The 25,071-nt window shown below is 44.1% G+C and overlaps 1 protein-coding gene across 1 annotated transcript in view; it reads left to right on the top strand.

The window, feature by feature from the left end:
- The window catches only part of SLC27A2 (solute carrier family 27 member 2), a gene marked incomplete at its 5' end in the record, with an annotated part of 45,345 nt that extends 25,376 nt beyond the window's left edge, over positions 1–19,969 (top strand). Inside the window, 6 exons of the mRNA XM_081093686.1 lie at positions 2,903–3,097; positions 8,555–8,645; positions 9,366–9,564; positions 11,860–11,957; positions 18,153–18,283; positions 19,547–19,969. Of these exons, the coding sequence (XP_080949812.1) occupies positions 2,903–3,097; positions 8,555–8,645; positions 9,366–9,564; positions 11,860–11,957; positions 18,153–18,283; positions 19,547–19,723 (891 nt within the window). The 3' untranslated portion in view covers positions 19,724–19,969. The remainder of the gene's footprint in view (positions 1–2,902; positions 3,098–8,554; positions 8,646–9,365; positions 9,565–11,859; positions 11,958–18,152; positions 18,284–19,546) is intronic.
- Between the last annotated feature and the right edge of the window lie 5,102 nt (positions 19,970–25,071).

The raw sequence follows: 25,071 nt of genomic DNA, 5'->3' as shown, positions 1-25,071 counted from the left end.
CTTTTTGTTTTTCTAATTAAGAAAAAAAGTACTCCCTGAAGTCACACAGATTTGAATTTGAATCTTGGAGAAACTATGTTGTGACCAGTGTGATCTCGGCAAATTCTTTAATCCTCTCAGGTTTAATTTCCTCAATTGTTATTTGAAGCAAATGCTTTCCTACCTCTCGCTTTTTGATAGGGTTCTTTTAGAAACTTAGGTAATTGCCTGACACATAGTAAAGCCCTCAGTGAAAGTTTTCTGCTACTCTAATTACCTGGGGCCCTACCTTCCTCTCTGGCTACCCTGACCTCTCACCCTCCATCGGTCATTAATCCCATGAGGATGTAAGCCCCCGGGTGTGTTTGCACGATGCAGCTCACCCCTAATGTGGAGTAGAAGGTTTGATCCTTTTAAAGAAAACTGAGCCAGGTGACCCTTGGCTTCACATACAGCTCGTTCTTTTGAGGAGTGGCTTGGTGATGTGAAAACACCATGTCTCCTCTGGGAAAGGAGGACTCGAGTCGCAGCCAGTGCGCTCAGCCATCTCGCTCTTAGGCTCCAGGATCTCCAGGTTTGTGTCCACAGACATTTCCAGCCTAGAGCCTTAATCCCTCCTGTTGACGTAATAAAATCCCTCAGATTATGATGGAAACTGAGCCCACGGTATTGTGACTGTGCCCCAGCTACCTGCCACCGCAGGTGACAGCTGCACCTGTGAGCGAGGTTGGCCCGCTTCCCACACACCCAGGGCACCTGCAGCCCCCTGCGCCCTCTGCCCTGCCCTGTGCTGGTGTCCCAGCTACTAACTGCTGAACAGGGAAGCCGAGGGTTTTCTGGTGGAGCTATTTCCGCTTTTCCTTCAGGGGTTGCATTATATGCAAAGCTCAGGTCCAGCTACTGTGGATGATATAGAAATATATTTGGCCTCAAAGGTGTTTACAGTCTATTGGGGGAGTAGATGTTCACCACCCATTAGACAAGGGAATGAACTAAGAGGGTGATTGAGGGCTGCAGACGGAATAAGTAAGGTCTTGAGTTTACATGTTAGACTGCTACTTTGGAGCTTCTCACAGGGGCCTGGGAGCAGGTAAGACCCAGGTCATGGGGTTCTTTTTAAGCAAAAGAAAGTATTCTTCCAATATCGGTGACCTTTTATTCCTGGAGTGGCAGTGAGGCACAGCAGTGGTGGGGCGTGAGGGTGGTCTCTGAACAGCCGACAGTTCTTACTGAGAACAGTGGCTATGGACAGACAGGATGCCACAGAATTCACTATCCCTATGGGGACACTTGAGAGTGAAAGGAGTGTAACAAGCACATCTGGACAACAGCATACGCCGAGACAGGCCTTGGCAAACCGTGGTCTCCCTACTTACAGGTACTTTGTCATTATAAAAGGGAATAGATTCGGTGACCCCTGGACCTAGGGTTCATGCGGGTTCAAACGGCTTTTCAGGTAACTCACCGTTAGATTGTAAATGCTTCTGAGACCAAATATACTTCTGTATCATCTGCAGTACCTGGCACGGTTCTCTGTACATTTCCTCCTCGGTAAGGTTGCTCAGGAGGCCCAGTTTTTACCAGTGGCCAGCAGCTGTCCACCTCTCTGGTTAGGATTCCTGAAAGAGCTTCCCCACCTGAGTTTTGACCAAGAAGCTACTTAAAAAGTAAATGCATATATGCTGCTCCCCAGGTCCCTTGGCTCCTCCCGCATGGAAACCAATTCAAAGTTTGCTTTGGTTTGGTGTATACGTGCCCTATCCACACCCTCGCCTTTATCAGAAAACTGCCTTTTCCAACAGTTCTTTTCCAAGAGGAATCCTTATTCCTTAGTCACTTCACAGTAATTCCACAGAGTAGGGAAGGATATATACTCTTTAGAGCATATGCTCTTCGAAGCAAAATGCTGTTCGATCAAAGAAATTAAAACTTGATGTTTGAAGCGAGTCCTCATTACCTAGCACTTTTACCCCATTCTATTCGGTTTTCCGTTAGAGTAGAAATCATAGAGTAACAAGTTAAAATTATACTTATTATTTACCTGCCTCTCCCACAAGGCTGTGATCTCCTTGAGGACATCAATTGCCTTATTAATATAAAATATAATTATAAACACCATAGGTTTGACATATTTGCAGGGGCTTGGTAAATGATATGGCTGAGTGGTATGCACCCCAGTCTTAATTCCTCCTCTCTTGCTGGCACAAGCTGTCCTTTACATTTTACATTCAAAACATCTTTTCCTTTTGTGATTTTTATTTATAGCAAAGCATATTCCTCCCAGGCCACGAGGCAACTGGGAGCCAGCTTTCTCCTACTCTTCCCCTTGCCATCCCTGTGGGGCAGTGTCATTGTCTCGGTCTGGTGACCGCTGGTCTATCTGCTAAATGAGGGCATGATCAAGATCATTCTCTCCAGGCCCCTCAGGCTCTAATAGTATTGCTCTTTAATGGCTCTGTGGAAAATGACCTTTCTCCTTGGACTGTGTTCCCAGCTTTCTTCCTTGTCCAGTGAAAATCGTTGCTTCAGATTGTTCTAGTCTCTGACAGATCTCCTTTCTGGCAATTCCCTGAGATGCAGCCCCATCAAGAAAACAATCAATACATTGTTCTAGCTTCAGATTGGATATGGGTTAAATGTTGGCATCACTGAGTTCTGTCAAATTGTCTCCGCTTGCCTCTTAAAAATCAAAATGGGAAAACCCAAGTCTTCTGGTTGTTAAAGCAGAGGACTGGCTGTCGGCCCAGACTGCGTGTGTTGGGGGGAAGGAGGAGTTATGTGCATGGGTGGCAGAGAATGTGTGCACTAAGGTGAATTCGTAACCAGCATAAGTACTGTAGGTGGAACCATAAAGCCAATTATTAATATGTGAGTGCCTTCTCCAGAGATGTCTCAATTTGGTCTCCTCCCCCTCCTCCAACAGAAACCAAACGACCGTGATCACAAAGTGAGAGTAGCCATAGGAAATGGCTTGCGAGGAGATGTGTGGAGAGAATTCATCAAGAGGTTTGGGGACATTCACATTTATGAGTTCTATGCTTCCACTGAAGGCAATATCGGCTTTGTGAATTATACGGGGAAAATTGGCGCTGTTGGGAGAGCAAACTACCTACAGAGAGTAAGTACATTGGAAAATGAGAGCGTATCTAGCCAGTTTTCAGAATACAGAGAGTTCTTAAAAGCTATGTCAGGATGATGTGACTATGAGAATTTCATAAAGCTTCAGAGCTGCAGTCCATTTATATCACCAAGAGAGGTTTTGGTCAGCCTCTGTAACAAGGACCTCAGAAAGATAGGGTGCTGTAATTTAAAAATCTTAATGTCTGTGAATAACAACCCATTAGGCCTTTGCCATCTGCAATTCAGGTAAAGTTTCCCTATGTCACTTACATGTGTATATGATAAAACACCTGAAAGTTACCAGTTCCGTAAGTTTACCATAGTCTGTGAAATGGTGAAATGTGGTATTTCCATTCCATTGTGCTGTGGGTTACTACCATCTGGGGAACCTTTTACACACACAGGGCCAGGGCCTCAACCCCTGAGCTTTGGATGCAGGCGTCTTGAGGTGGGGCCCAGGCATCAGTGTTTTTTGAAAACTCTGCAGCCAGAGTTAAGCATTATCTTATAACGATCTGTGTTCTCACAGACAACAGGGGGATGAAAGCATGAGTGTGGGGGGGAGGTTGGGGGTTAATGGGGGGATGAGGACACATTTGTAATACTTAACCAATAAAGAAATTAAAGATTAAGAAAAAGATTTGTACCGAAACCGGTTTGGCTCAGTGGATAGAGCGTCGGCCTGCGGACTGAAAGGTCCCAGGTTCGATTCCGGTCAAGGGCATGTACCTGGGTTGCGGGCACATCCCCAGTAGGAGATGTGCAGGAGGCAGCTGATCGATGTTTCTCTCCCATCGATGTTTCTAACTCTCTATCTCTCTCTCCCTTCCTCTCTGTAAAAAATCAATAAAATATATTTTTAAAAAAAAAAAAAGAAAGAAAAAGATTTGTGTTCTAGTAACTGCATTAAAAATATATTTCTTATTAATTGAGATGTAATTGACATATAACATTATATTAGTTTCAGGGGTACAACATAATGATTCAATATTTGTATATATTGCAAAATGATCACCACAATAAGTCCAGTTAACATCCCATCACCTCACATAGTTACCATTTTTTATTTTTGTGATAAGAACTTTTTTTAATCCTCACCTGAGGATATGTTTTCCATTGCTTTTTCAAACAGAGTGGAAGGAGGGATGAAATGGAGGGAGAGAGAGAGAGAGAGAGAAACATCAATGTGAGAGAGCCACCTCTACTAGGGGTGGGGAGCAAACCTGAAACCCAGGTGCATGCCCTTGACTGGGAGTCAAACCCACGACCCTTCAGTGAGCGAGCCATACTCTAACCACTGAAACACCGGCCAGACTGTCATAAGAACTTTGAAGATCTATTCTCTTAGCAACTTTTAAATATGCAGCACACTATTATTAGCTACTAGTGCCCCGGTGCATGGATTCATGCACATTGAAAGGAAATTCATTAGAAGGTGGCAGGCGGGATGGGACTGGGCGAGACGGGCTGGACATGCCCTGGAGCCAATCTCCCTCTGTCCCTCCCCAGCTGGCCACACCTGGGGCAACACCACAGCTCAAAGGGCATCTTTGGAGTGAGTGGGTCCCTCCAGCAGGTGGGGTTCCTCGGCCTGGCCTGCGGGGATCGAGCCGAAACCAGCTCTCTGACATTCCCCGAGGGGTCCCAGATTGGGAGAGGGTGGTCATTGTGCATCATAGCTACCGGTTGGATAGTCGAATGGTCAGACTGTCACTTAGGCTTTTACTAGTATAGAGAGAGGGGGGCCTGGTGCACAAATTAGTGCACAGGTAGGGTTCGGCCAGCCCAACCCAATCAGGGCTGATCAGGCAGGGCTGGCTGGGGGGAGGGGCCACGGGCGGTTGGCCAGCCAGCCCCGCCCCCTGGTTGAACTCCTGGTCAAACTCCTGGTCGAGGGGACAATTTGCATATTAGCCTTTTATTATATAGGATAGATAGTTACCACACTGTACATTATATACCCAGGACTTATTTATTTTATAACTGGAAATTTCTATCTTTAACCATGTTCACCCATTTTTTTAAGTTAAACATATCCTCACCCAAGGATGTGTTTTTATTGATTTTAAAGAGAGAGAAAGAAATACAGAGAGAGAGAGAGACATTGATCGATTGCCTCCTGTACACACCCAACTGGATCTAACCTGCACCCTGGGCATGTGCCCTGACTGAGATTCAAACCCGCAACCTTGTAGTGCATAGGATGACACTCCAACCAACTGAGCCACACTAGCCAGGGCCACTTTCACCCATTTTTACCCACTCTTCACGCCTCACCTCTGGCAATCACCAATCTGTTCTCTAAATCTATGAATCCATTCTTTTTTCAGATTCCACATATAATGAGGTCATGTGGTATTTGTCTTTCTCTGTCTGACTTATTTCATTTAGCATAATGTCCTCAAGGTTCATCCATGTTGTTGCAAGTGGCAAGATTTCCTTTTTATGGGTGAATAATATTCCATTGTAGAGATACATCACTGTGTATACACCACACTTTCTTTATCCTCTCATCTATCAATGGACACCTAAGCTGTTTCCATGTTTTTGCTATTGTAAGTGATGCTGCAATGAACCTGGGGTGCATACATCTTTTCTAATTAGTGTTCTCATTTCCTTTGGATAAATACCCCAGAAATGGAATTGCTGGATCATATGGGAGTTCCATTTTTAATTTTTTGAGGAACCTCCATACTGTTTTCCATTGTGGCTGCACCAATTGCATTCCCACCAATAGTGCACAAGGGTTCCCTTTTCTCCACGCCCTCTTCGGCCTTTGTTATTTCTTTGTTTATATATTCTTTTATTGATTTCAGAGAGGAAGGGAGAGAGACATAGAAACATGATGAGAATCATTGATCGGCTGCCTCAAACACACCCACTACTGGGGATCGAACCCTCAATGTGCCCTGACTGGGAATTGAATCATGACCTCCTGGTTCATAGGTTGACGCTCAACCACTGAGCTACACCAGCCAGGCTCTTGTCTTTTTTATAGCAGCCATTCAAATAGAAGTGAGGGGCTATCTCATTGTGGTTTTGATTTGCATTTCTCTTATAATTAGTGATGCTGAACATCTTTTCAGGTACCTGTAGTTCATCTATATGTCTTCTCTGGAAAATGTCTATTTAGATTATTTGTCTACTTATTAATTGGATTGTTTGTTTTACTATTGAGCTGTATAAGTTCGTTGTGTATTTTGGATGCTAACCTCTTATCAGTTATATGATTGACATTTCCTGTTTTTAAGCCAATTCACATATGTATATTAACCTCTTATGAGATATATGATTGACATTTCCTATTTTTAAGCCAGAAGTCTCTTTTATTGCCTGGGGTCTCCAGACAATCTCTTTGCCATTTTTGTGCTCAAGCAGTCAGTCTTAGGTGACCACCTATTTTTCAAAATCTCAGGAAGATTCCGCCAATGCTGAGCCTCCACTGGCTTAAGCAGTGACAGCTGTCTTTATGCCTCTGGTAACTTGTCCTGGCCGAAACAGCCACCCAGAGCTCCCAAGCAACCTGTGTCTCCAGGGCCTGACGAGCAGAGTACAGAGGGCAGTGATGCGTGAGCATAAGAGATCAGGTTCCAGCACAGTCATACACTGGCTGAATGACCCAGGGCAAATCACTTTATGTTCCTTAGACCTCAATTCATCATCTGTAAAACAGAGATTAAGAGAGAAAATATAGAGCCCAGTGCCAGGCCCAAACTCAATGTTGTTAAAGGAAAAGCGTTGTTGAAAGGATTCAATTAAATAATTTATGAAAAGGCCATTAGAGGATATAGCCCAAATGCCTGTCACATAATATCCTTGAATAATTGTTAGCTGTTATGATTATTTTCATTCCATTCCTTCTATTCTGGCCTGGTGTCTAGACATTCCCAAGTCCAGGAAACCTCCCTGACAATGACAGCCAAACCTGTACTACACAGGTCTCTCCACTGTCCTCCACACCTGGGCCATCCAATGCGGTAGCCACTCGCTAAGTGTGGCTATGTAAACTTTAACTGCATAAATAAAATTTTAATTTAGTTCTTCATTCACGCTAGCCACCTCTCAAGTGCTCAGGAGCGATACTTTGTGATGGCCATGCTGAGCAGTACAAATATAGAGTACTTCCCTCATCATAGAAAATTCTGCGGGGCAGCACCCTACAGGCTGAGACTCGATTTCCCACTCCACACTGGGAGAGGGTCTGTCTTCGCTAGTTTCAGTCCAAGCTGTACTAAACCAGACCTTAAAGACCCAGGCTGAATGCAGTTCAGAACAAGAGAGGGCACAAAGCTGAGCCCAGGCACGGTGCAGGCTGGCGGTGTTGTTATGATGAGTTACAAGGACACAAACCACACGTGAGGACCTTAGGAGTTGGTGCTGTGTGTTACTAGTTCTGTGTATCACATCCATTGATCGCTGTGTTTTATTGTCAGTTTTTCTAGTTTAAACAAATCTATATTTTAAAACTAAAAAGGAGGAGGGAGAGCTGGCCCTGTAATTGATGTGGAAAGAAGCATGAGTTATCATCCCTATTGTTCTTTTTCACATTCTTGCATATAAAAAAGATCTATGTTGACTATGAATGCCACTTGGTTTTTAATGGTTATCTGCTACTACCAAACCACATAATTGGTTAATTTATCATATAGATTTGAATTTAAATTTGAAATGGTACAGTAATTATGGGTGATAATTACATCTAAACACTGCCATATTTGTACCTATCTGTTAACAGAGAAAATAATGCACTTATTGCCCTTACTAAATTATATAAATTAAAATTTTTATGCCATTGAATTATAGTATATATGAAACATGATGGAGTTTTAATTATTTTATAGCCATGGGCATGAAGTAATTATACTATTGAGCCTTAAATATATTGGAGAGCATGTCTCTGGAAGTGTAAAACATACAACAGGGGCACGTTAAGGTTATATAAGATTTTAAAAATGCACTTGTGATGTGTCCACCAGAAAACATGTACTAGTATGAGACTGTTCATAACAGCTTTATTTTTAGTAGTCCAAAACTGAAACAATCCAAATGCCTATTAAGGAGAATAAATTAATTGCTGTATATTCATACAAGAAAAATCACGGAAACAAACATCAACATGGATGGATGACTGTCTCACGCAGTGTGTTGAGTGAAAGAAGCAAACACAAAGGCAAATATTTACTTCATTTATTGGGAGTTTAGACTACTTGACGGTGATAACAGTCAGAATGGTGGTTAACTTGACAGAAGGGGCAGGAGGAAACTTTCTAAGGTAATGAAAATATTTAATATCTTGATCTGGATGGTAGGTACATGGGTGTTCATACATACAAAATTCACCAAGCTATACCCTTAAGATGGGTGTTCTTTATATACTTTATGCATGCAGTACTACAATAAAAAAGAAAAAAATGTGAAAATATATGCTCAACGTGATCTATTTTAATTTCGCTAGAAAGTTGTATCTTATGAGCTGATTAAATATGATGTGGAGAAAGATGAACCTGTCCGAGATGAAAATGGATATTGCATCAAAGTTCCCAAAGGTACAGTGGATTTTTGTTCAATTAACCATTCATTTTCTTCTTTTTTTAATTTTGAGAGAGAGAAAGAGAGAGAGAGAGAAGTATTTGTTGTTTCACTTATTTATACATTCATTGGTTGATCCTCGTATGTACCCTGCAACCTTGGTATATGGGGATGATGCTCTAGCCAACTGAGTACCCAGCCAGGGCCTAAGCTGTCTTTACCTTGACTAAATGACTGTTAAGAACTAACATATCATTGCTAAAATGAACACCAGGTAAATTTATTAGAGTGAAGGGGAAAAAGAGATTTATGTACACTCAGAATTAGTTACAGAAACTCCAAAAGATACTAATTTAACCACTACATGTAACATAATTGTAGTTTGAAACCTAGCTTAACAACTTCTTGATTGTGAGGTTAGCATTTTGTGAGAAGGGATATATAATTATGGTTGCAAAACTATAGTTTTAGGGAGTCTTTAAAACTACTATTCATTTTGTTTAATTATGTGTATAAATAATTATTCAGTAAAAGGTTAGCATTTAAAAATTACAAATGTGTGTCCATATGGAATAATGTGTGCACATAGTATATGTATATGTAAGTATATGAATATACATGCACATGTGTAGTCAGCCTGCTGCTAATGAGTTGCATAGCATCAAGTTTAAGAGGTTACTAATAAAATGTGCCTACTCCAAGCTCATAATATAACAATGTGCTTTCTTCTCTCTTAGGTGAAGTTGGACTCCTCGTTTGCAGAATCACAGAACTTACACCATTTAGTGGCTATGCTGGAGGAAAATCTCAGACAGAAAAGAAAAAACTGAGAGATGTCTTTAAGAAAGGAGATGTCTATTTCAACAGTGGAGATCTCTTAATGATTGACCGTGACAATTTCGTCTACTTCCACGACAGAGTTGGCGATACATTCCGGTGGGTTTCTCTGAATTATGGAGAAACATGCACAATTTGGCGTCCTCCTAAATTGAAATCCCATTCCATTTTGGTTATGGGACCCCATTTTCTTCTATCTCTTTACCATGTCAATTCAACCTCCTGTATTCCTAGAAAAAAAAAGGAGCAAAATAAATAAGGGGTCACTCTTCAATGCACAGTTAACTTGGTTGAGCAACACCAAATGAAAGTAAGGTGGGAAACCTTAGTGCAGTGGTTCTCAACCTGTGGGTCGCGACCCCCTTGGGGTTGAACGACCCTTTCACAGGGGTCACCTAAGACCATCGGAAAACACATAATTACATATTGTTTTTGGGATTAATCATTATGCTTTCATTATGTTCAATTTGTAACAATGAAAATATATCCTGCATATCAGATATTTACATTACAATTCATAACAGTAGCAAAATTACAGTTATGAAGTAGCAACGAAAATAATTTTATGGTTGGGGGTCACCACAACATGAAGAACTGTATTAAAGGGTCACAGCATTAGGAAGGTGGAGAACCACTGCCTTAGCGTATACATGTGTCTCAATAGCTTAGTCCATCCAGTTCCTCCATTATTACTGGTCACGCATAGGACAGCCAGGGATTTTCAGTTTTCCGTTATGGGGATTTTCTTCAGCTAAAATCCAATGCAAAGTAAGGTGGAGCTGATTTAGTTGAAGAGGAGGGATTCGGAGTTCCACCTGCTGCCCTCCCTCTTACTGTCCATCCCCAACCAGGTAGCTTCCTCCAGAACCCCCAAGTCAGTGCACCAGTTTGCAAGTCATGATAATAGATCATGAAATGAATTCCCAACAACAGCACGGCCCTCCAGCCTCATAACACTTTTGCTTAATCATCTTCCTTCCTTCGTGGACTCCCTGAGGCCAGGCCCCAGCTCCCAGCACAGTGCCTGACACACATTACCTTTTGTATGAATGCATGAGGAAGGGATGGAAGTTGTCTATTGAAACAGAAAGAGTGTGGATCGGAATGAGGAGGGCAGCGTTCCCAGGCTCACCTCCGCCCCTGAACATCTGTGTTAGCAAGGCAGGTAACCTTTCTCGGCCCAGTTTCTTCATCCATGAAGTGTATGTCCCAAGGATCCTGTGTTCCTTCCATCTGAAATATCCCCTAACTCAGGGTCCCTGTCATTATTTTTTTTTAAATATATTTTATTGATTTTTTACAGAGAGGAAGGGAGAGGGATAGAGAGTTAGAAATATCGATGAGAGAGAAACATCGATCAGCTGCCTCCTGCACACTCCCCACTGGGGATGTGTCCGCAACCCAGGTACATGCCCTTGACCGGAATCGAACCTGGGACCCTTGAGCCTGCAGTCCGATGCTCTATCCACTGAGCCAAACCGGTTAGGGCCCCTGTCATTATTTTATGCCACCTTCATGTCACTGAAAAGATTCCCGGTCTGGAGAACATTGACTTCTATGAGATATTTTTAAAAATTTTTTAATGTAAAAAAAATAATAACTTTATGAAGTGAAAAGTAGCACTTGGTTGGCACTAACATGATCGTCTCCTTGCAGATAACGTACGATATTTTATCTTATTAAAAGCTTTCTCGTTGCCCTGAGACCCTGAAATACAAATGTGAAATTTTATTAAACACAAGTTCACTAATTGAATGAAATAGCAACCAAAGTTAGAGAATGAGGAAAGGGAGAGACTTACATACAGCAAAAAGTCACTGATGGGTTTTTGTTTTGTTTAGTTTTTTGTTAATCCTCACCTGAGAATAGTTTTTTCCCATTAATTTTTAGAAAGTAGAAGGGAAGGGGAGAGACAAAGAGAAACATCAATGTGAGAGACAGATGGATTGGTTGCCTCCCACACATAGCCCAGCCGGAGCCGGGTATTGAGCCTGCAACTGAGGCACATCCCTTGACTGGAATCAAACCCGCCACCCTTCAGTCTGAGGGCTGGCGCTGAGCAAACCAACTAGGGCCCTTGATGGTTTATTTTTTATTTCCAGTGTCTTTCTTAGGCCAAGTCTGTGTTTTGACATTAGAACAGCATCATTCTGTAAGTCATGTTCCATGTGGCTAGATTGGAATTCTGCATTTTATTATTTAGGAGTATGCCTTTGTCTTTTGTTCCTCAAGCATGATGCTTCTCCCACGATGAAGTCGGGGAATTTGGAGACCAAGGTGAGGTATAGAGTGCAGCCACCCCACGGAGGTCTGGAGGGAACCAGCTACTTCCTGTCATCACATCCTGAGCCAGAGACCACCTGTGACCTCTGCTAACCTCCCCTTTTCTTCCAGGTGGAAAGGAGAAAATGTGGCCACCACTGAAGTTGCTGACACACTGGGACTGGTTGATTTTGTCCAAGAAGCAAATGTTTATGGAGTGCCTGTGCCAGGTATGCACGAGATATTATAAATCTGTGCCTAAATCCATATCATTTTAACCCCAGGACAAAGTACGCCATTGCCTTCTTCTGTCGGCTGGAGAATCAAACAACTCCGTCAGCCACTTGAGTAAAGGGTTTATGTGTGGCTTATGTTCCTTTATAAATCAGCCCGGTCAGTACACCTGAACTTGGCCTTCCTCTGTGGCTCAGCTCCCCAGCTGGGCTCCCCAGCAAGCCACATCTCTCCAGGACTCCAGGTCCCATGCTGCATCTGGCACTTCTCAAGAAAAGATGCAGCACGCTGGAGAGCTGGGAGATGGGATGTAGACACAAGAGCAAGTACAGTTGCTAAGAGAAGAAATTGTCAGCCATCACACCACACTGGGCTCTCACAGACCCCACCTGGAATCTTGCACACACTTTTAAAGCAGGTCCCTGACCCAGCCCGCCTGACTGAGTTTCAGAATCATGACATCGAGCCTTCTTCCATAGACCTGCTTCTCCCAGCAGCGTGGGGAGTGCCCAGATCTGATTTGGGATCCTGACTCCAATACCTGCTGGCTGTTTGGCTTCAGACATATCACTAAAATTAGGGATCACACCAGTCCTGTCATGAAGATTGTCCAGAGAACTAATTCATTTCAATGACATAAATAGTAAAAATATATTTGTCAGATATGTACATGAGGGTTGTCATGAGGAGAAATCATTTTTGTTATAGACTAGGGGCCCAGTGCATGAAATTGTGCACGGGCGGGGTGCCTCAGCCTGGCCGGCAATCGGGGCCGGCCAGGTGGGGAGGGACCACAGGAGGTTGGCCAGCCATGGGAGGTTGACTGTGGGAGCTCACTGTCCAACAGGGGGCAGCTCCTGCATTGAGCATCTGCCCCCTGGTGGTAAGTATACATCATAGCTACTGGCTGGTCAACCCGTTGTAACAGTCACTTAGGCTTTAATATATATAGATGTCAGGGAGGACATCTCCAAATCATTGTCCAAACATGAGGTGCTATGGGTGTTAGTACTCCCCCAGAACTCAGGATTTGGAATTCCACCTATATTCGAAATGGAAACCCCAAAGTCCCATTTCCCTGAGCTGTGGTGGTTGCATGTGACCTTGTACTGCCCTTTTATTTCTTAAAGAAAATTCAGGACTTTCTCTTACCTGTTCCTTTCCAATCCTGTGGCAGCAACACAATGGGAAGTGTAGCCACCGGGGTCATAAAGTGTGAGTTGTAGAATTCTTCTCATGTTGGACCTCAGGCTGAATTAGCACAAGCGTGGTGTCAGCCATCACACCACACTGGGCTCTCACAGACCCCACCTGGAATCTTGCACACACTTTTATATGCTGAATTTTAAAACGGTAACAACGCAAAAGAATGTGTAGGAGAAGGTGAGAGAAACTAGGAAGTGGAATGGGAGGACCAGTGGGACCCTGAGCCTGCAGCACCATCCTCCTCACTGGGGAGCTTGTTAAAAATGCGATCTCTTGGACCCACCTCAGACCCACCAAATCTGACTTTCTGCGGTGGGGCCCAGGGAGCTGTGTTTTAACAAGCCCTTTAAGTGATTCTTTTATTTTAAAAACTGTTTTTATTGATTTTAGAGAGAGGAAAGGAGAGGGAGAGAGAGAGAGAGAGAGAGAGAGAAAGAAACATCAATGTGAGAAAGAAGCATCGGTCGATTGTCTCCTGACCAGTAATCAAACTGGCAACCTTTTAGGTGCATGGGACAATGCTCAACCAACTGAGCACACCAGCCAGGGCTAAGTGATTCTTAAAAACACTGAAGTCTATTAAAGCTAAATATGCAGCCCTAACCAGTTTGGCTCAGTGGATAGAGCATTGGTCTGCAGACTCAAGGGTCCCAGGTTCGATTCTGCTCAAGGGCATGTTCCTTGGTTGCGGGCACAGCCCCCAGGGGGTGTGCAGGAGGCAGCTGATCGATGTTTCTAACTCTCTGTCCCTCTCCCTTACTCTCTGTAAAAAATCAATAAAATATATATATTTTAAAAAAATAAATAAAGCTAAATATGCAGAAGTGGCAAAGCATAAGGAACAAAACAATGAGTCTCAGCTTAAAATTAAGGAATTGGACCACAACCTCAGCAAACATAAACGGGAAGCTGAAGATGCTGCTTCAAAGGTATCCAAAATGTTGAAAGATTAGGACTGGGTTAATGCAGAGAAACACCTCTCTGGGCTACCCAATAGTGCCTATGACTTCAAAACTCATAATCCAAAAGAAGCTGGTCAGAGACTTCAGAAGTTGCAAGAAATGAAGGAAAAACTAGGAAGAAATGTCAACATGAGAGCTATGATTGTACTAACAGAAGCAGAAGAGCGGTACAATGACTTGATGAAGAAGAAGAGAATTGTAGAAAATGACAAATCCAAAATACTTGCGACTCTAGAAGACCTTGACCAGAAGAAAAACCAAGCCCTGAACATTGCTTGGCAAAAGGTAAACAAGGACTTTGGGTCTACCCTTTTGCCGGGTGCTAATGCTATGCTGGCACCACCAGAGGGGCAAACCGTGTTGGATGGTCTGGAGTTCAAGGTTGCCTTAGGAAATACTTGGAAAGAAAACCTAACTGAACTTAGTGGTGGTCAGAGGTCTTTGGTGGCTTTGTCATTAATATTGTCCATGCTCCTCTTCAAACCTGCTCCAATTTACATCCTGGATGAGGTCGATGCAGCCTTGGATCTTTCTCACACCCAGAACATTGGGCAGATGCTGCGTACTCATCTCACACATTCTCAGTTCTTTGTGGTGTCCCTAAAGGAAGGTATGTTCAACAATGCAAACGTCCTTTTCAAAACCAAGTTTGTGGATGGTGTTTCTACAGTAGCCAGATTTACTCAATGTCAGAATGGAAAGGCCCCAAAGGAAACCAAGGCCAAGGCAGAAGGACCCAAGTGATCACAGGTGGAAGTTAAAAGTATGAATTCACTTCTTCACCTTGACCTGCTTTTTAAACAGACTTTTTAAGAACCTGGGATTTATCTCATTTGTTTATATAAAGATTTAATGTTTTTTATTACTTGATGCATATTTTCTCTTCCCTTATATAATCACTTATAAATGAACATGATTTCTCTTAATTAGTTTAACTATGGTCCAATTACTGTGATATGTTATGCATGTCATCAATTATTTTTCCTACACAAGTCTTGTAGATTAGGGAGCCTGAGATACCTGTTTGGTGGGAAATTCTGTTTGTAAAAGCAAAAATACAAAGAAACAGGTAAAATCAGATTATGGGATAAATATAGCTGATAATCAGCTTTTAGTTTAATTCCTAAGATAATATTAATGTATTTTCTACTGCTAATAAAGGCATTGGGTAAGGAAGAATTAAAAAGCAAGGAGCTGGACCAAGAACGGGAACATAGAGCAAGGCGTCAGGCACATTCTGAGCTGTTTGTGGTTAGTTCCTTGAGGACACAATGCTAGAGCCCTGATTCAGACTCAAATGACAGAAATCAAGGCCTATTTCCCATTTTGTGATGTTTAAATATCATGTTTCTCGATGCTCAGTAACTGATCTGTACATGCGTACATTTTTTAAAAATCTTTATAAATATTTCTGTAGGAGTTTAGGAGAAAGGTATGTTGCTTGCTGCTTTCTGGTGCAAGTTTATCTGAAGTCTCCCAATACTTCTGTCAGCCTTTTCATAATCTAATCAATAACAATCTGTTGGTGGATGTGAATGTAGAAGCCAACAGACCAAATAAAATTTACCTTTTTCTTCAGTCTAAGCAAACAAACACACACACACACACACACACACACACACACACACACACAAACTGAAGTCTAACTTTGGAGTGATAAAAATGTTCTAGAACTAGAAACTGGCGGTAGCTGAACAACATTGTGAATGTACTAAATGCCCCTGAATTGTACACTTTAAAATGGTTAAAATGATGAGTTACATGTTTTACACAATTTAGAGAAAATACACTAAAGTCATGAGAAGCACTGACACCAGGTGATTCCAAAACCTCGCCAATCAGAATCATCTGGGAAACCTTGTAAAGCCCATGGATCAGAACCTCGAGTTTGGGATCAGAATTTTCTTGTTTTCTTTCCTTTTCTTTTTTTCTTTAAATTCCCAAGTGGCTGTCATGACCAGTAATGTGTAGGAGCCACTGATATAGAACAAAGAAAAGGAAGCTAATGGTTTTCAAGTGATTAGAGACAGATAAAACAAGGAGCCAGTGTGTTCATCCTGCTCCAATGTGCAGAATGAAAACAACAGGCTGAAATGACCAGGGAGCCGATGTTAGCCTGAGAACCCTCCTCTAACCAGAGCAACCAGCACTAGAGAGGACTGTCTCCTGAGGTAGGGACTGTCCACCGGCTGGAGGGTGTAATGAGGCAGGATGCCCACCTGGGCTCCGGTGAGGATTCTGGCAGCAGTGAAAAGTTAGAGGTGAACTCTATCGACTAGAGAGGTGAACTCAGGAGTCTCTCCCAACTTCCAGGTTCTGGGATCCTCACGGGGACTTCTCAGGTCTCAGTTTTGGACCAGGAGGTCCAAAGAGGGAACTTCTAGGTTTAGGCTTAACAGGGAGTTAGGTTTTTCTAGGTGTCACACCAGTACTGTTCAACTGCTCTCTACAACTGTTATTATCAGTAGGATGTTCTGCAGTGACGACAGTGTTCTATATCTGCACTGTCCAGTGTGGCGCCCAGTAGCCTCCATGTGACTGTCCAGCAACTGAAATGTGGCTGGTGCAACTGAGGAACTGAATTTTCCATTTCAATTACAATTCATTGTAATCGCCACATGTGACCGGTGGCTGCCACATTGGACAGCTGTTCTAGAGAAGCCCTGGCCAGAACTGCGGCAGACTGGAGCCTTCCCCCTGGATCTGAACTAGCCCAGACCAGCCTGCAGGAGCCAGGGTGGAGGCCTGAGACCCAACAGGCCTCCCCGCTCCCCGTGAATGCCAGAGCAAGAAGCGGGGAGCCAGTCGACGCTGAAGATTTCTGTTGCAGCAGCTTCTGTCTTAATTCTAAAAGGAATTATTGGAGACATTTGAGATTCCTGAGATAGGCGCCTTCCAGAGAGCTACCAGGGACCCCTAGAGAAAGAGGGTCCCGTGCCCTGCCTCCCTCGGATGAGAGGCGGATAAAACGAGGGTGCGTTTTCTTTCTTTCCGTGTTTCCTCTTGTTTTCCGCCTCCTTTGGAGCTGTAGGTAAACACGCAGTCACCATGGGAGAGATTTTGAAAGCTGGGGCCCAGGTGACCAGGGCGGTCCCTCTTCCTCTCTGATTACAGCTAAGTAGTTCAGGGAAATGGACCTAGGCTCCCCCTGGGTCTCCTGGATCAGGTAGCTGATGGATTAGTACCTAATCACCACTGTCCTCACAAGAAAACAATGGAAATTGTTCTAAACGCCTCTCCACTTACTGCCCTGCCTGGCGGGGAAGAAAGCTGTTAGGGTCCATTTTCTCCATGGAGAGCTAAAGGGCAGCAGCGGGAAGGCACCCAGCAGTTCACTCACCCTTGCACCTGGCCTTCACCTGCTGTCCCACCGCTTCTCTAACGTGCAGAAAGGCAAAGCTATTAGGAAGCCTGATTAAATACGGAAGTCTCAAAGGTGGTGTTCGTGCCTAGAAGCACAGCAGACCTGACATTGCAGTCTGAAGAACAACCTGAGCTCAGTTATTCATGAGTGGAGCAAGGACTTTTCACTAGAGTAAAAAAAAAAAAAAAAAAAAAAAAGTTCCTTTAGCCACCAGTTTGACCTGTTTCCTACTCAAGTGTTTCATGTAGGCTGCTGAGAAGGGTGAAGATGACAAGCACAGCATCTAGAGCCAGACTGCCCCCGTTCAGTATTTGCTGTGTGTGAACTTGAGCAAGTCTTTTAAAGTCTTTCAGCCTCAGTTTCATCATCTGTAAAATGGAGATAACTTTTGAACCTCTTCATAAGTTTGTTGGGCAGGTTAAATGAGATGGTCCATAGGACCTGGCATATAATTAGAAATCCAATGAGTGTATAGCTGCTAGTAGTAGTGGCAGTATTTTCATTTTATATTCTCTTCGACCTATATTTGAAATAAAAATTCCAACTATCCAAAAGAAACATATGCTATAAGGCTGCCTCCATCCACTGTTCTGGAAACAGCAAAGCATTATAAATAAAACAGCTACAGCACATCTAATATTTTTTCGTGGTATTTCCAGGTCACGAGGGTAGAATTGGCATGGCCTCGATCAAGATGAAGGAAGGCCATGAATTTGATGGAAAGAAGCTCTTTAAGCACATTGCCGACTACCTGCCTAGTTATGCAAGGCCCCGGTTTCTAAGGATACAGGTGAGACCTCTTGTTATCAAGTTCAATTCTCGTCTCTCATGGAGACCCCTGTCTCTTAGGCAGCAACTCCCCTTCTAGCATGGTGACCACATTGGCTAAATTTTCACTACCCTTTCCAGGAAGCTCAACACAGAATCAGAAATATCATAAAAATAGAACTAGCAGAAACACAAATCCTTATCCCTTTCTCCCTAAAATTGACCAGGCCAGTTCATTCAGCAACAGTATTAGCAAGTAATGCTCAAAGTCTGTGATTGGGGATATGTGACAGACACTTAAAACAGAAATGCTCTGACCCTCCTATTTGTTGTTTCCAGTTTTGAAGAATGGTAAAACTCACTGACGTCCTAAGACCTTTCTATGGTGTGAAGTTCAATTGGGCATCATTAGCCAGATGGAACTACCAAAGGTTTAGCTCTTACCACTAGAGGGATTTTTTTCTTTTTCTCAAACATTAACCCCTAGGTTAGTTTAACACTCTCGCTTTTGGACTTTGAGCTCTTAGATTCTAAAGAGTTGAGAAGTGTTAGATTACCAGACATTGCTGTGGCTACAAAATTGATGTTCATAAAGCACTGGCATTTGCTTTACAATGAGATCATAAACATTGAAATATCCTCAGATCATCCCCTATTAATGGGAGAAAAAGCAGATCTTCAGTCGAACGGAAAAACAGGCTGAAAGAATAGAGTTGTCTGTGTAGATGATCACACCTTAATCAGGATATTCCAGTCATACCTGAAGCTCACCAAGCAAGAGACTCTGTGCTCCGTTTTTCACTCCCCACAGGTGATCTTAAAGCTTTAAGGGAATGAGCCCCGGCCAGTGCCTATGTTGGTTGGAGCACTGTCCCATACACCAAAAGATGGTGGGTTCAATCCCCGGTCAGGGCACGTACCTCCATGTTGCGAGTTTGATTCCAGTCAGGGCGAGTGCGGGAGGCAACCAACTGATATTTCTCTCTCCCATCGATGTTTTCTCTCTCCCTCCCTCCCTTCTTCTCTTCCTCTCTCTCTAAAATCAATAAACATATCCTTGGGTGAGGGGGGGGGGGGGGCGCGTTAAGGGAATGAAAATTACCTCCACGAAGGGCCCCCTAGTGGAGCTTCAGAAAACAGGATGTATCCTTATCATACAAAATGCATTCACAGCTCTCAAAGGAGCCAGAGGTGCCAGCCTCACTGCCCCACCTCCACTCCTTTCCCTGCACCTGATCTGTTTGCAAAACACCACAACAAAGTGGGTTGTTTAATGTTTTTTCAGGACACCATTGAGATCACTGGAACTTTCAAACACCGCAAGGTGACCCTCGTGGAGGAGGGCTTCAACCCTGCAGTCATCAAAGATGCCTTGTATTTCTTGGATGACAAAGCAGCAATGTATGTGCCTATGACTGAGGACATTTACAATGCCATACGTGCTGAAACTCTGAAACTCTGAATATTTCCAGAAAGAAACTGAACGGATCCAACTTTAATTTGAAGGCTGTGGGGGTGCATTTTTCATGCATACCAATAAAGGGAGACTTTTCTAAATTACACCTACACTTTTGCAAGTGAAAAGACTTAGAGATGATTATTTTTCAGTGTGCCCCTACTGTTTGTATTTGCAAACTAAGCTTGTTAGAGGGAGGGAAGGGAGGTGTTTTTTTTTTTAACATGTAATAAAATAGATGACTGCCAGCATATGAAATGGTACTGTCCTTCCTTTGTCCTGAGCCTGATAGTCCCATTGGTAACTTTTCACAGGTGCCTCACTCATAATGATAATGGCAATAGGTCATATAGGGCAAGGAGTTGGGAGGTGAGGGGTTGTGGATCACCGAGGAACAGCCCAATGGAATCCCGCTCCAGTGTAAGGCTAATTCTCCCCACTGAATAGCACCTGGCCACTGTCTAAAACAGCGTTATCCAAAAGGTGAAACTGCCACCTGTATAGTTCTTAAGACTAAGCAACAGCACCAGTATTCGACGCATAACAGGTGTTAGGTTGATATTTTTTAGCCACATCAAGGATTGCAACCTCAAGTACCTTCAGGATCCACACTGGTAATGTGGGTGAGAGAAGCAGGCCACAAATGAGGGGAGCAAACTTGAGGATAGCCACTACTCTGCTTCAGTCGGCTGAGTATTGTCCTGTGGGAACACGGCTCAGGCACTGCTGGAATCTTCTGATGGTTCATAAACTAGAAACCTGGGTGTACATGTGAATCTCCCAATTTTTAAAATGGGAAGTCTCAAAATTTTTTTAATTTATATGCATCGCAAATGAAATATATCTGTGACCCCAGTAAATCCCAGGTCTCCAGTTAGCACCCCCGGTCCCACATCCCACATGCCCCTCGGACCTAAGCTGGTTTCATAGCAAAGCCAGTCTCCTGCCAGAGAGCCTGTTCAAGGACCACCCCCCCCCCGCCCCGACCCGAGGCCCCTGCCTTTGATCTCCCAGGGAGAATTTGAACCCAAGTGATGGGAGTCCACATGACCTTTGTTTCTGAGACTATCACGTTGTGCAATGTATTACCTGGAATCCTGTTGAAGTGAATCTGGTTGTAAGCAGAAGTTGAAGCAACGACATCATGTCACCAGGGGCACCTTTTTGGAGGAAAGGTCAGCACTTACACTTTTAGCCAGGACGCAGCGTTCCAGGGACCAGAGCCAGCTGGGGCCTGTCCACCTTTGACATTTCAGACTTTCCAATTAGAAACTCTCTTTCCTGGACAGACGGTGAAGAGTTAGAGGGGATCGGGCAGTTTAGGGTAAGGGCCTCGTGGGTAGGGAAGATGGTAGATAAGGAGGAAGTAAACCAGATGGCCAGGATGTGAACAAGATAGGCAGACTGTACCCGCTTCCCCCTCAACCCAAGAGCGGGAACTAAATGTGGGGAGATGAGGGCTGAAGGAGATGCCTGGTGTTTCTTTGAGAGAGCCAACAGAGGGCAAAAGCAGGGACATTTAAACCCTTAGGCTTTGGTGGATCTCTCCCCCGTACCCCCACCCGACCCTGCCTTCTCTCTGAGGTTTGACGGTCTGATCGATGCTTCTCTGTCTCTGGATCTGTTTTTGTTCATCAGTTTATGTTGTTCATTATAGCCCATAAATGAGTGAGACCATGTGATATTTATCTTTCTCTGGCTGGCTTATTTCACTTAGCATAATGCTCTCCAGTAATCAATAAAGAAATTTTAAAAATTTAAAAATATAAACCACTAAGCTAGTGAGCTTCCGGTTTGGGGACCCTTCTCGTGTGTCAAGAACTTTGTTACTTTCACTGTAATAAGCTTCGCTTCCCTTTGCTTACCCCCTCCCTGCCATGAATTGTCCATGAATTCATTCATCGACTTTTTGAGACAACGAACCCAGCAGCTCACACTCACGTCTCAATGGCTTCCTCAACCTTCCACTTCCCCAAACTTTCATGATTCTGGCCAGATATTGTGATGGGTAGAGGCACCTGCACAGATAATCAACTCTGAAGACTGATTTTTCTTTTCTAAAAGGGTTAGAAATTGTGCCCATAGAAATATCTGAACAAATCATAATTTAAAAGTATAAATGGATATTTTTAAAAACAAAAAGTCTCCAATTTTAAATATATATTTGAAAACATGTAATCAGTGCATTTATCAGAGGCTATGGCAGGGGTGGGCAAACTTTTTGACTCGAGGGCCACAATGGGTTCTTAAACTGGATCGGAGGGCCGGAACAAAAGCATGGATGGAGTGTTTGTGTGAACTAATATAAATTCAAAGTAAACATCATTACATAAAAGGGTACAGTCTTTTTTTTTTTTTTAGTTTTATTCATTTCAAACGGGCCGAATCCAGCCGGCGGGCCGTAGGTTGTCCACGGCTGGGCTATGGGCACCAAAATTGTGGAGAGTGGCTACAGTGTTTGGATAGGTTCAAGCCTTGGACTAATGAGAGGGCACAGTCCTCTCACGGCAAAGCCACGTGCAGGTCCCAGCTTGGAGGGCAAAGCCCTCCCAGCACAATTATAGCCAAAGGCTATAGTTGTAAGCTTGACCTTATAGTCCGAATCTGTGGTCCCAGGAGGCTGAGTGATGTGGACTTGATAGAGATCAGGTGCATGTAATTGAGGAGATTCAAAACCCACAAGAACGTTGTAAACATCTTGACTATGCCCTTACTTTACCTCGTGGAATCCGGCTATAAAATAACGACTCAGCTTGCAGGCCGTGGTGCTGTCTCTCCATCAGAGAGGGCAGCGTCCCACCTAGCCCCAGCTTTATTTTCTTGTCTGTCTTTTCTAATCCTTCACCACCACCACCACCACCCTCAGGTTCACCCATGGCCATGCTGGCGCCACACAAAATAATTTGGAGATAAACCAGGAAATATCAGCATATCAAATGGAAGCTAATGAGAACCAGTATAAAAATGGATAAGATTAATCAAGTGCAGTGACCTACCCTAAGAGATGATTTGTTAGTGTGATGCTGGCTCATACATCCACTCTACAAGTGTCTAGTAGTGGGTGCCTGCTATGGACTGAGAGATGAGTTCAGCACTAGTGTGATGAAGTTCTCCAAACCTCTATCTAGGAAGTCAGGCCAGACGTTCAAGAAAGTTGACTGGGAAGACCCCTCAAAGGAAGGTCCTGGCCCTGCTGGTGTGGCTCAGTGGTTGAGCATCGACCTATGAACCAGGAGGTCACAGTTCAATTCCCCATCAGGATACATGCCTGGGCTGCAGACTCCATTCCCAGTAGGGGGCATGCAGGAGGCGGCCAATCAATGATTCTCTCCCATCATTGATGCTCCTATCTCTCTCTCCCTCTCCCTTCCTCTCTCTCTCTCTCTGAAATAAATAAAAATATACTTTTTTTAAAAGGAAGATCCTGTTCTTGTGTTTTAACTTTTCAACAGCAATTGTTTTGTCATTGCAGTTGGTGGGGCTGCATGAAGTCTGTAAAGAGGCAGCTACCAGGGAGGACGCGTCACTGAGCATCACTCCAGCACTGTTCACGGGGAGGGGGGCTGGCTGGCCAATGCAGGCCTCCTATCAGCGTGGCTGCTATCCCCCCAGAGCACACGAGGTGCCGTGCTGTAGTATGTATATGTAGCTGGTGGTCTATTCCATTATGATCGTCAATTTCCCTTTGCACAGATGTCATGCTTTTATGAAGCTGTATGCTCCATGAGGGCAGTTTTTGTTTATCTTGCTCATCATTATATACCCAGTACCTGGCACACAGTAGACAATAAGTATTTGTTGCTTTTTCATCTAGCAACCCTGATAAATTATCTGGTTCCCCATGTAACCGTTGGGGGCCGGGGGTGGGGGGGGAGGCAGGGGAGTAAGGGGAGGAACAGAGAGAATAAATAGATGATCTGAGTTTTCTAGTTCACATGAGCAGTGATTTTCAAGCTGGAACACTGAGATTACCTGGAAGTCTTATTAAAACACAGACTGCTGCGACCCATTAGAATTGGAATTTGCATTTCTAACCAATTCCAGGCTGTTGCCACGTTTTGAGAACCACTGACATAGAGAAAAAGCATCCAGAGTTACACATCGTGTGTGTTTAGTGTAATTCGGCTCCTCAGAGCAGGATGATATTTTATTCACTGAGGCTCACATCTTCGAACTGGAGGGACTCAACGTGCGGCCCCAGGAAAGGCCCAGCAGAAAGCTGCACTTTGTCACCTTTAGCCCGCAATTGTTCTTGAAAACTCACATGGGCAGCACATATTTATTTTCTAGATATACAGACACATAGCATTTGCTGTAGCAAAACTAAAAGCAAACCTCTTTATTTGATGAAAGAAAAACTGGCGCCTGGGAGGTTCAGTGCGTGCCAAAGTCGCACAGCCCATTGGCCCCGCTAAGCTCCCCCCTGGCACTTACAGGAAGAAACACTTCCTCATAGACCAGTGGTTCTGTGTGTGTGGCTCCAGTACCTGGAAACGTGTTAGACATGCAGACTATCAGGCCATGCCCCAAACCGGCTGGATCAGAAGCGCTGGAATGGGCCCAGCCATCTGTGTGTGAGCAAACCCTGCTGGTGATTCCGACGCAGCTCAACCAGAGCACCGCAGGCTTAGAGCCCTGCTTCCCAAGCTTTCGTGTGCAGAAGCAGCACCCGGGGATGCTTGTGGTCCACGCACCCCTCTTTGAGTAGCAAGGCAGTGGCTCCCCAACGCTGCGGCGCATTAGAACTATTTGGGGAGCTGTCAAAAATCCAAAGCCCAGGCCCACCCCATACCAATTAGATAAGATTTTTTTCTAGAGTGGGAGCCAGGCTTCAGTATTTTTTCTTAGGGCAGGTCACTGCACTTGATTAATCTTATCCATTTTTAAAGATTTCAGGCGATTCCAGTATGCAGCAAAGTTCGGGGACCACTGATAGGGAACAGAGATCATGAAACATTAAGCTCCCCCCGCTCCACCCCCACCCCCACCCCCCACCCCCCTGCCCCCAAGCTCTTGACAAAGATTCTCTCCTTGACCAAATTCCATGCCAGGCTCCTCGCCGCCCCCCTGTGGACATGGCCTCAACCTTGTCCTATAAAGAGGTGAACAAACACTAAGTTTCTGGCAGGTAAGGCCACCGTCCTAGGATGACCTGAGCCCCCTTAAAGTACCTGCCTGCAAAAACGCAAGGATGCCAGAAGAATTGACTGTATTTCCTATCCAACACCTGAAGATGGGCCCTCTTTCCCAGCCTCTGTGGGAGGGGAGGAGCCTAGCTTCAGTAAGCAGCAGGGAGCAAACCCAGGTGGCTTTCACATGGACCAACCCCCCTTCTGGCTTCTTGCAGTTTTTCC

Source organism: Myotis nattereri (genome assembly GCF_964212035.1).
Source record: "Myotis nattereri genome assembly, chromosome: 1".
In the NCBI taxonomy this organism is placed as follows: Eukaryota; Metazoa; Chordata; class Mammalia; order Chiroptera; family Vespertilionidae; genus Myotis; species Myotis nattereri.
Note: the sequence above shows the minus strand (reverse complement) of the source record. Positions and strands in the feature narration are given on the sequence as shown.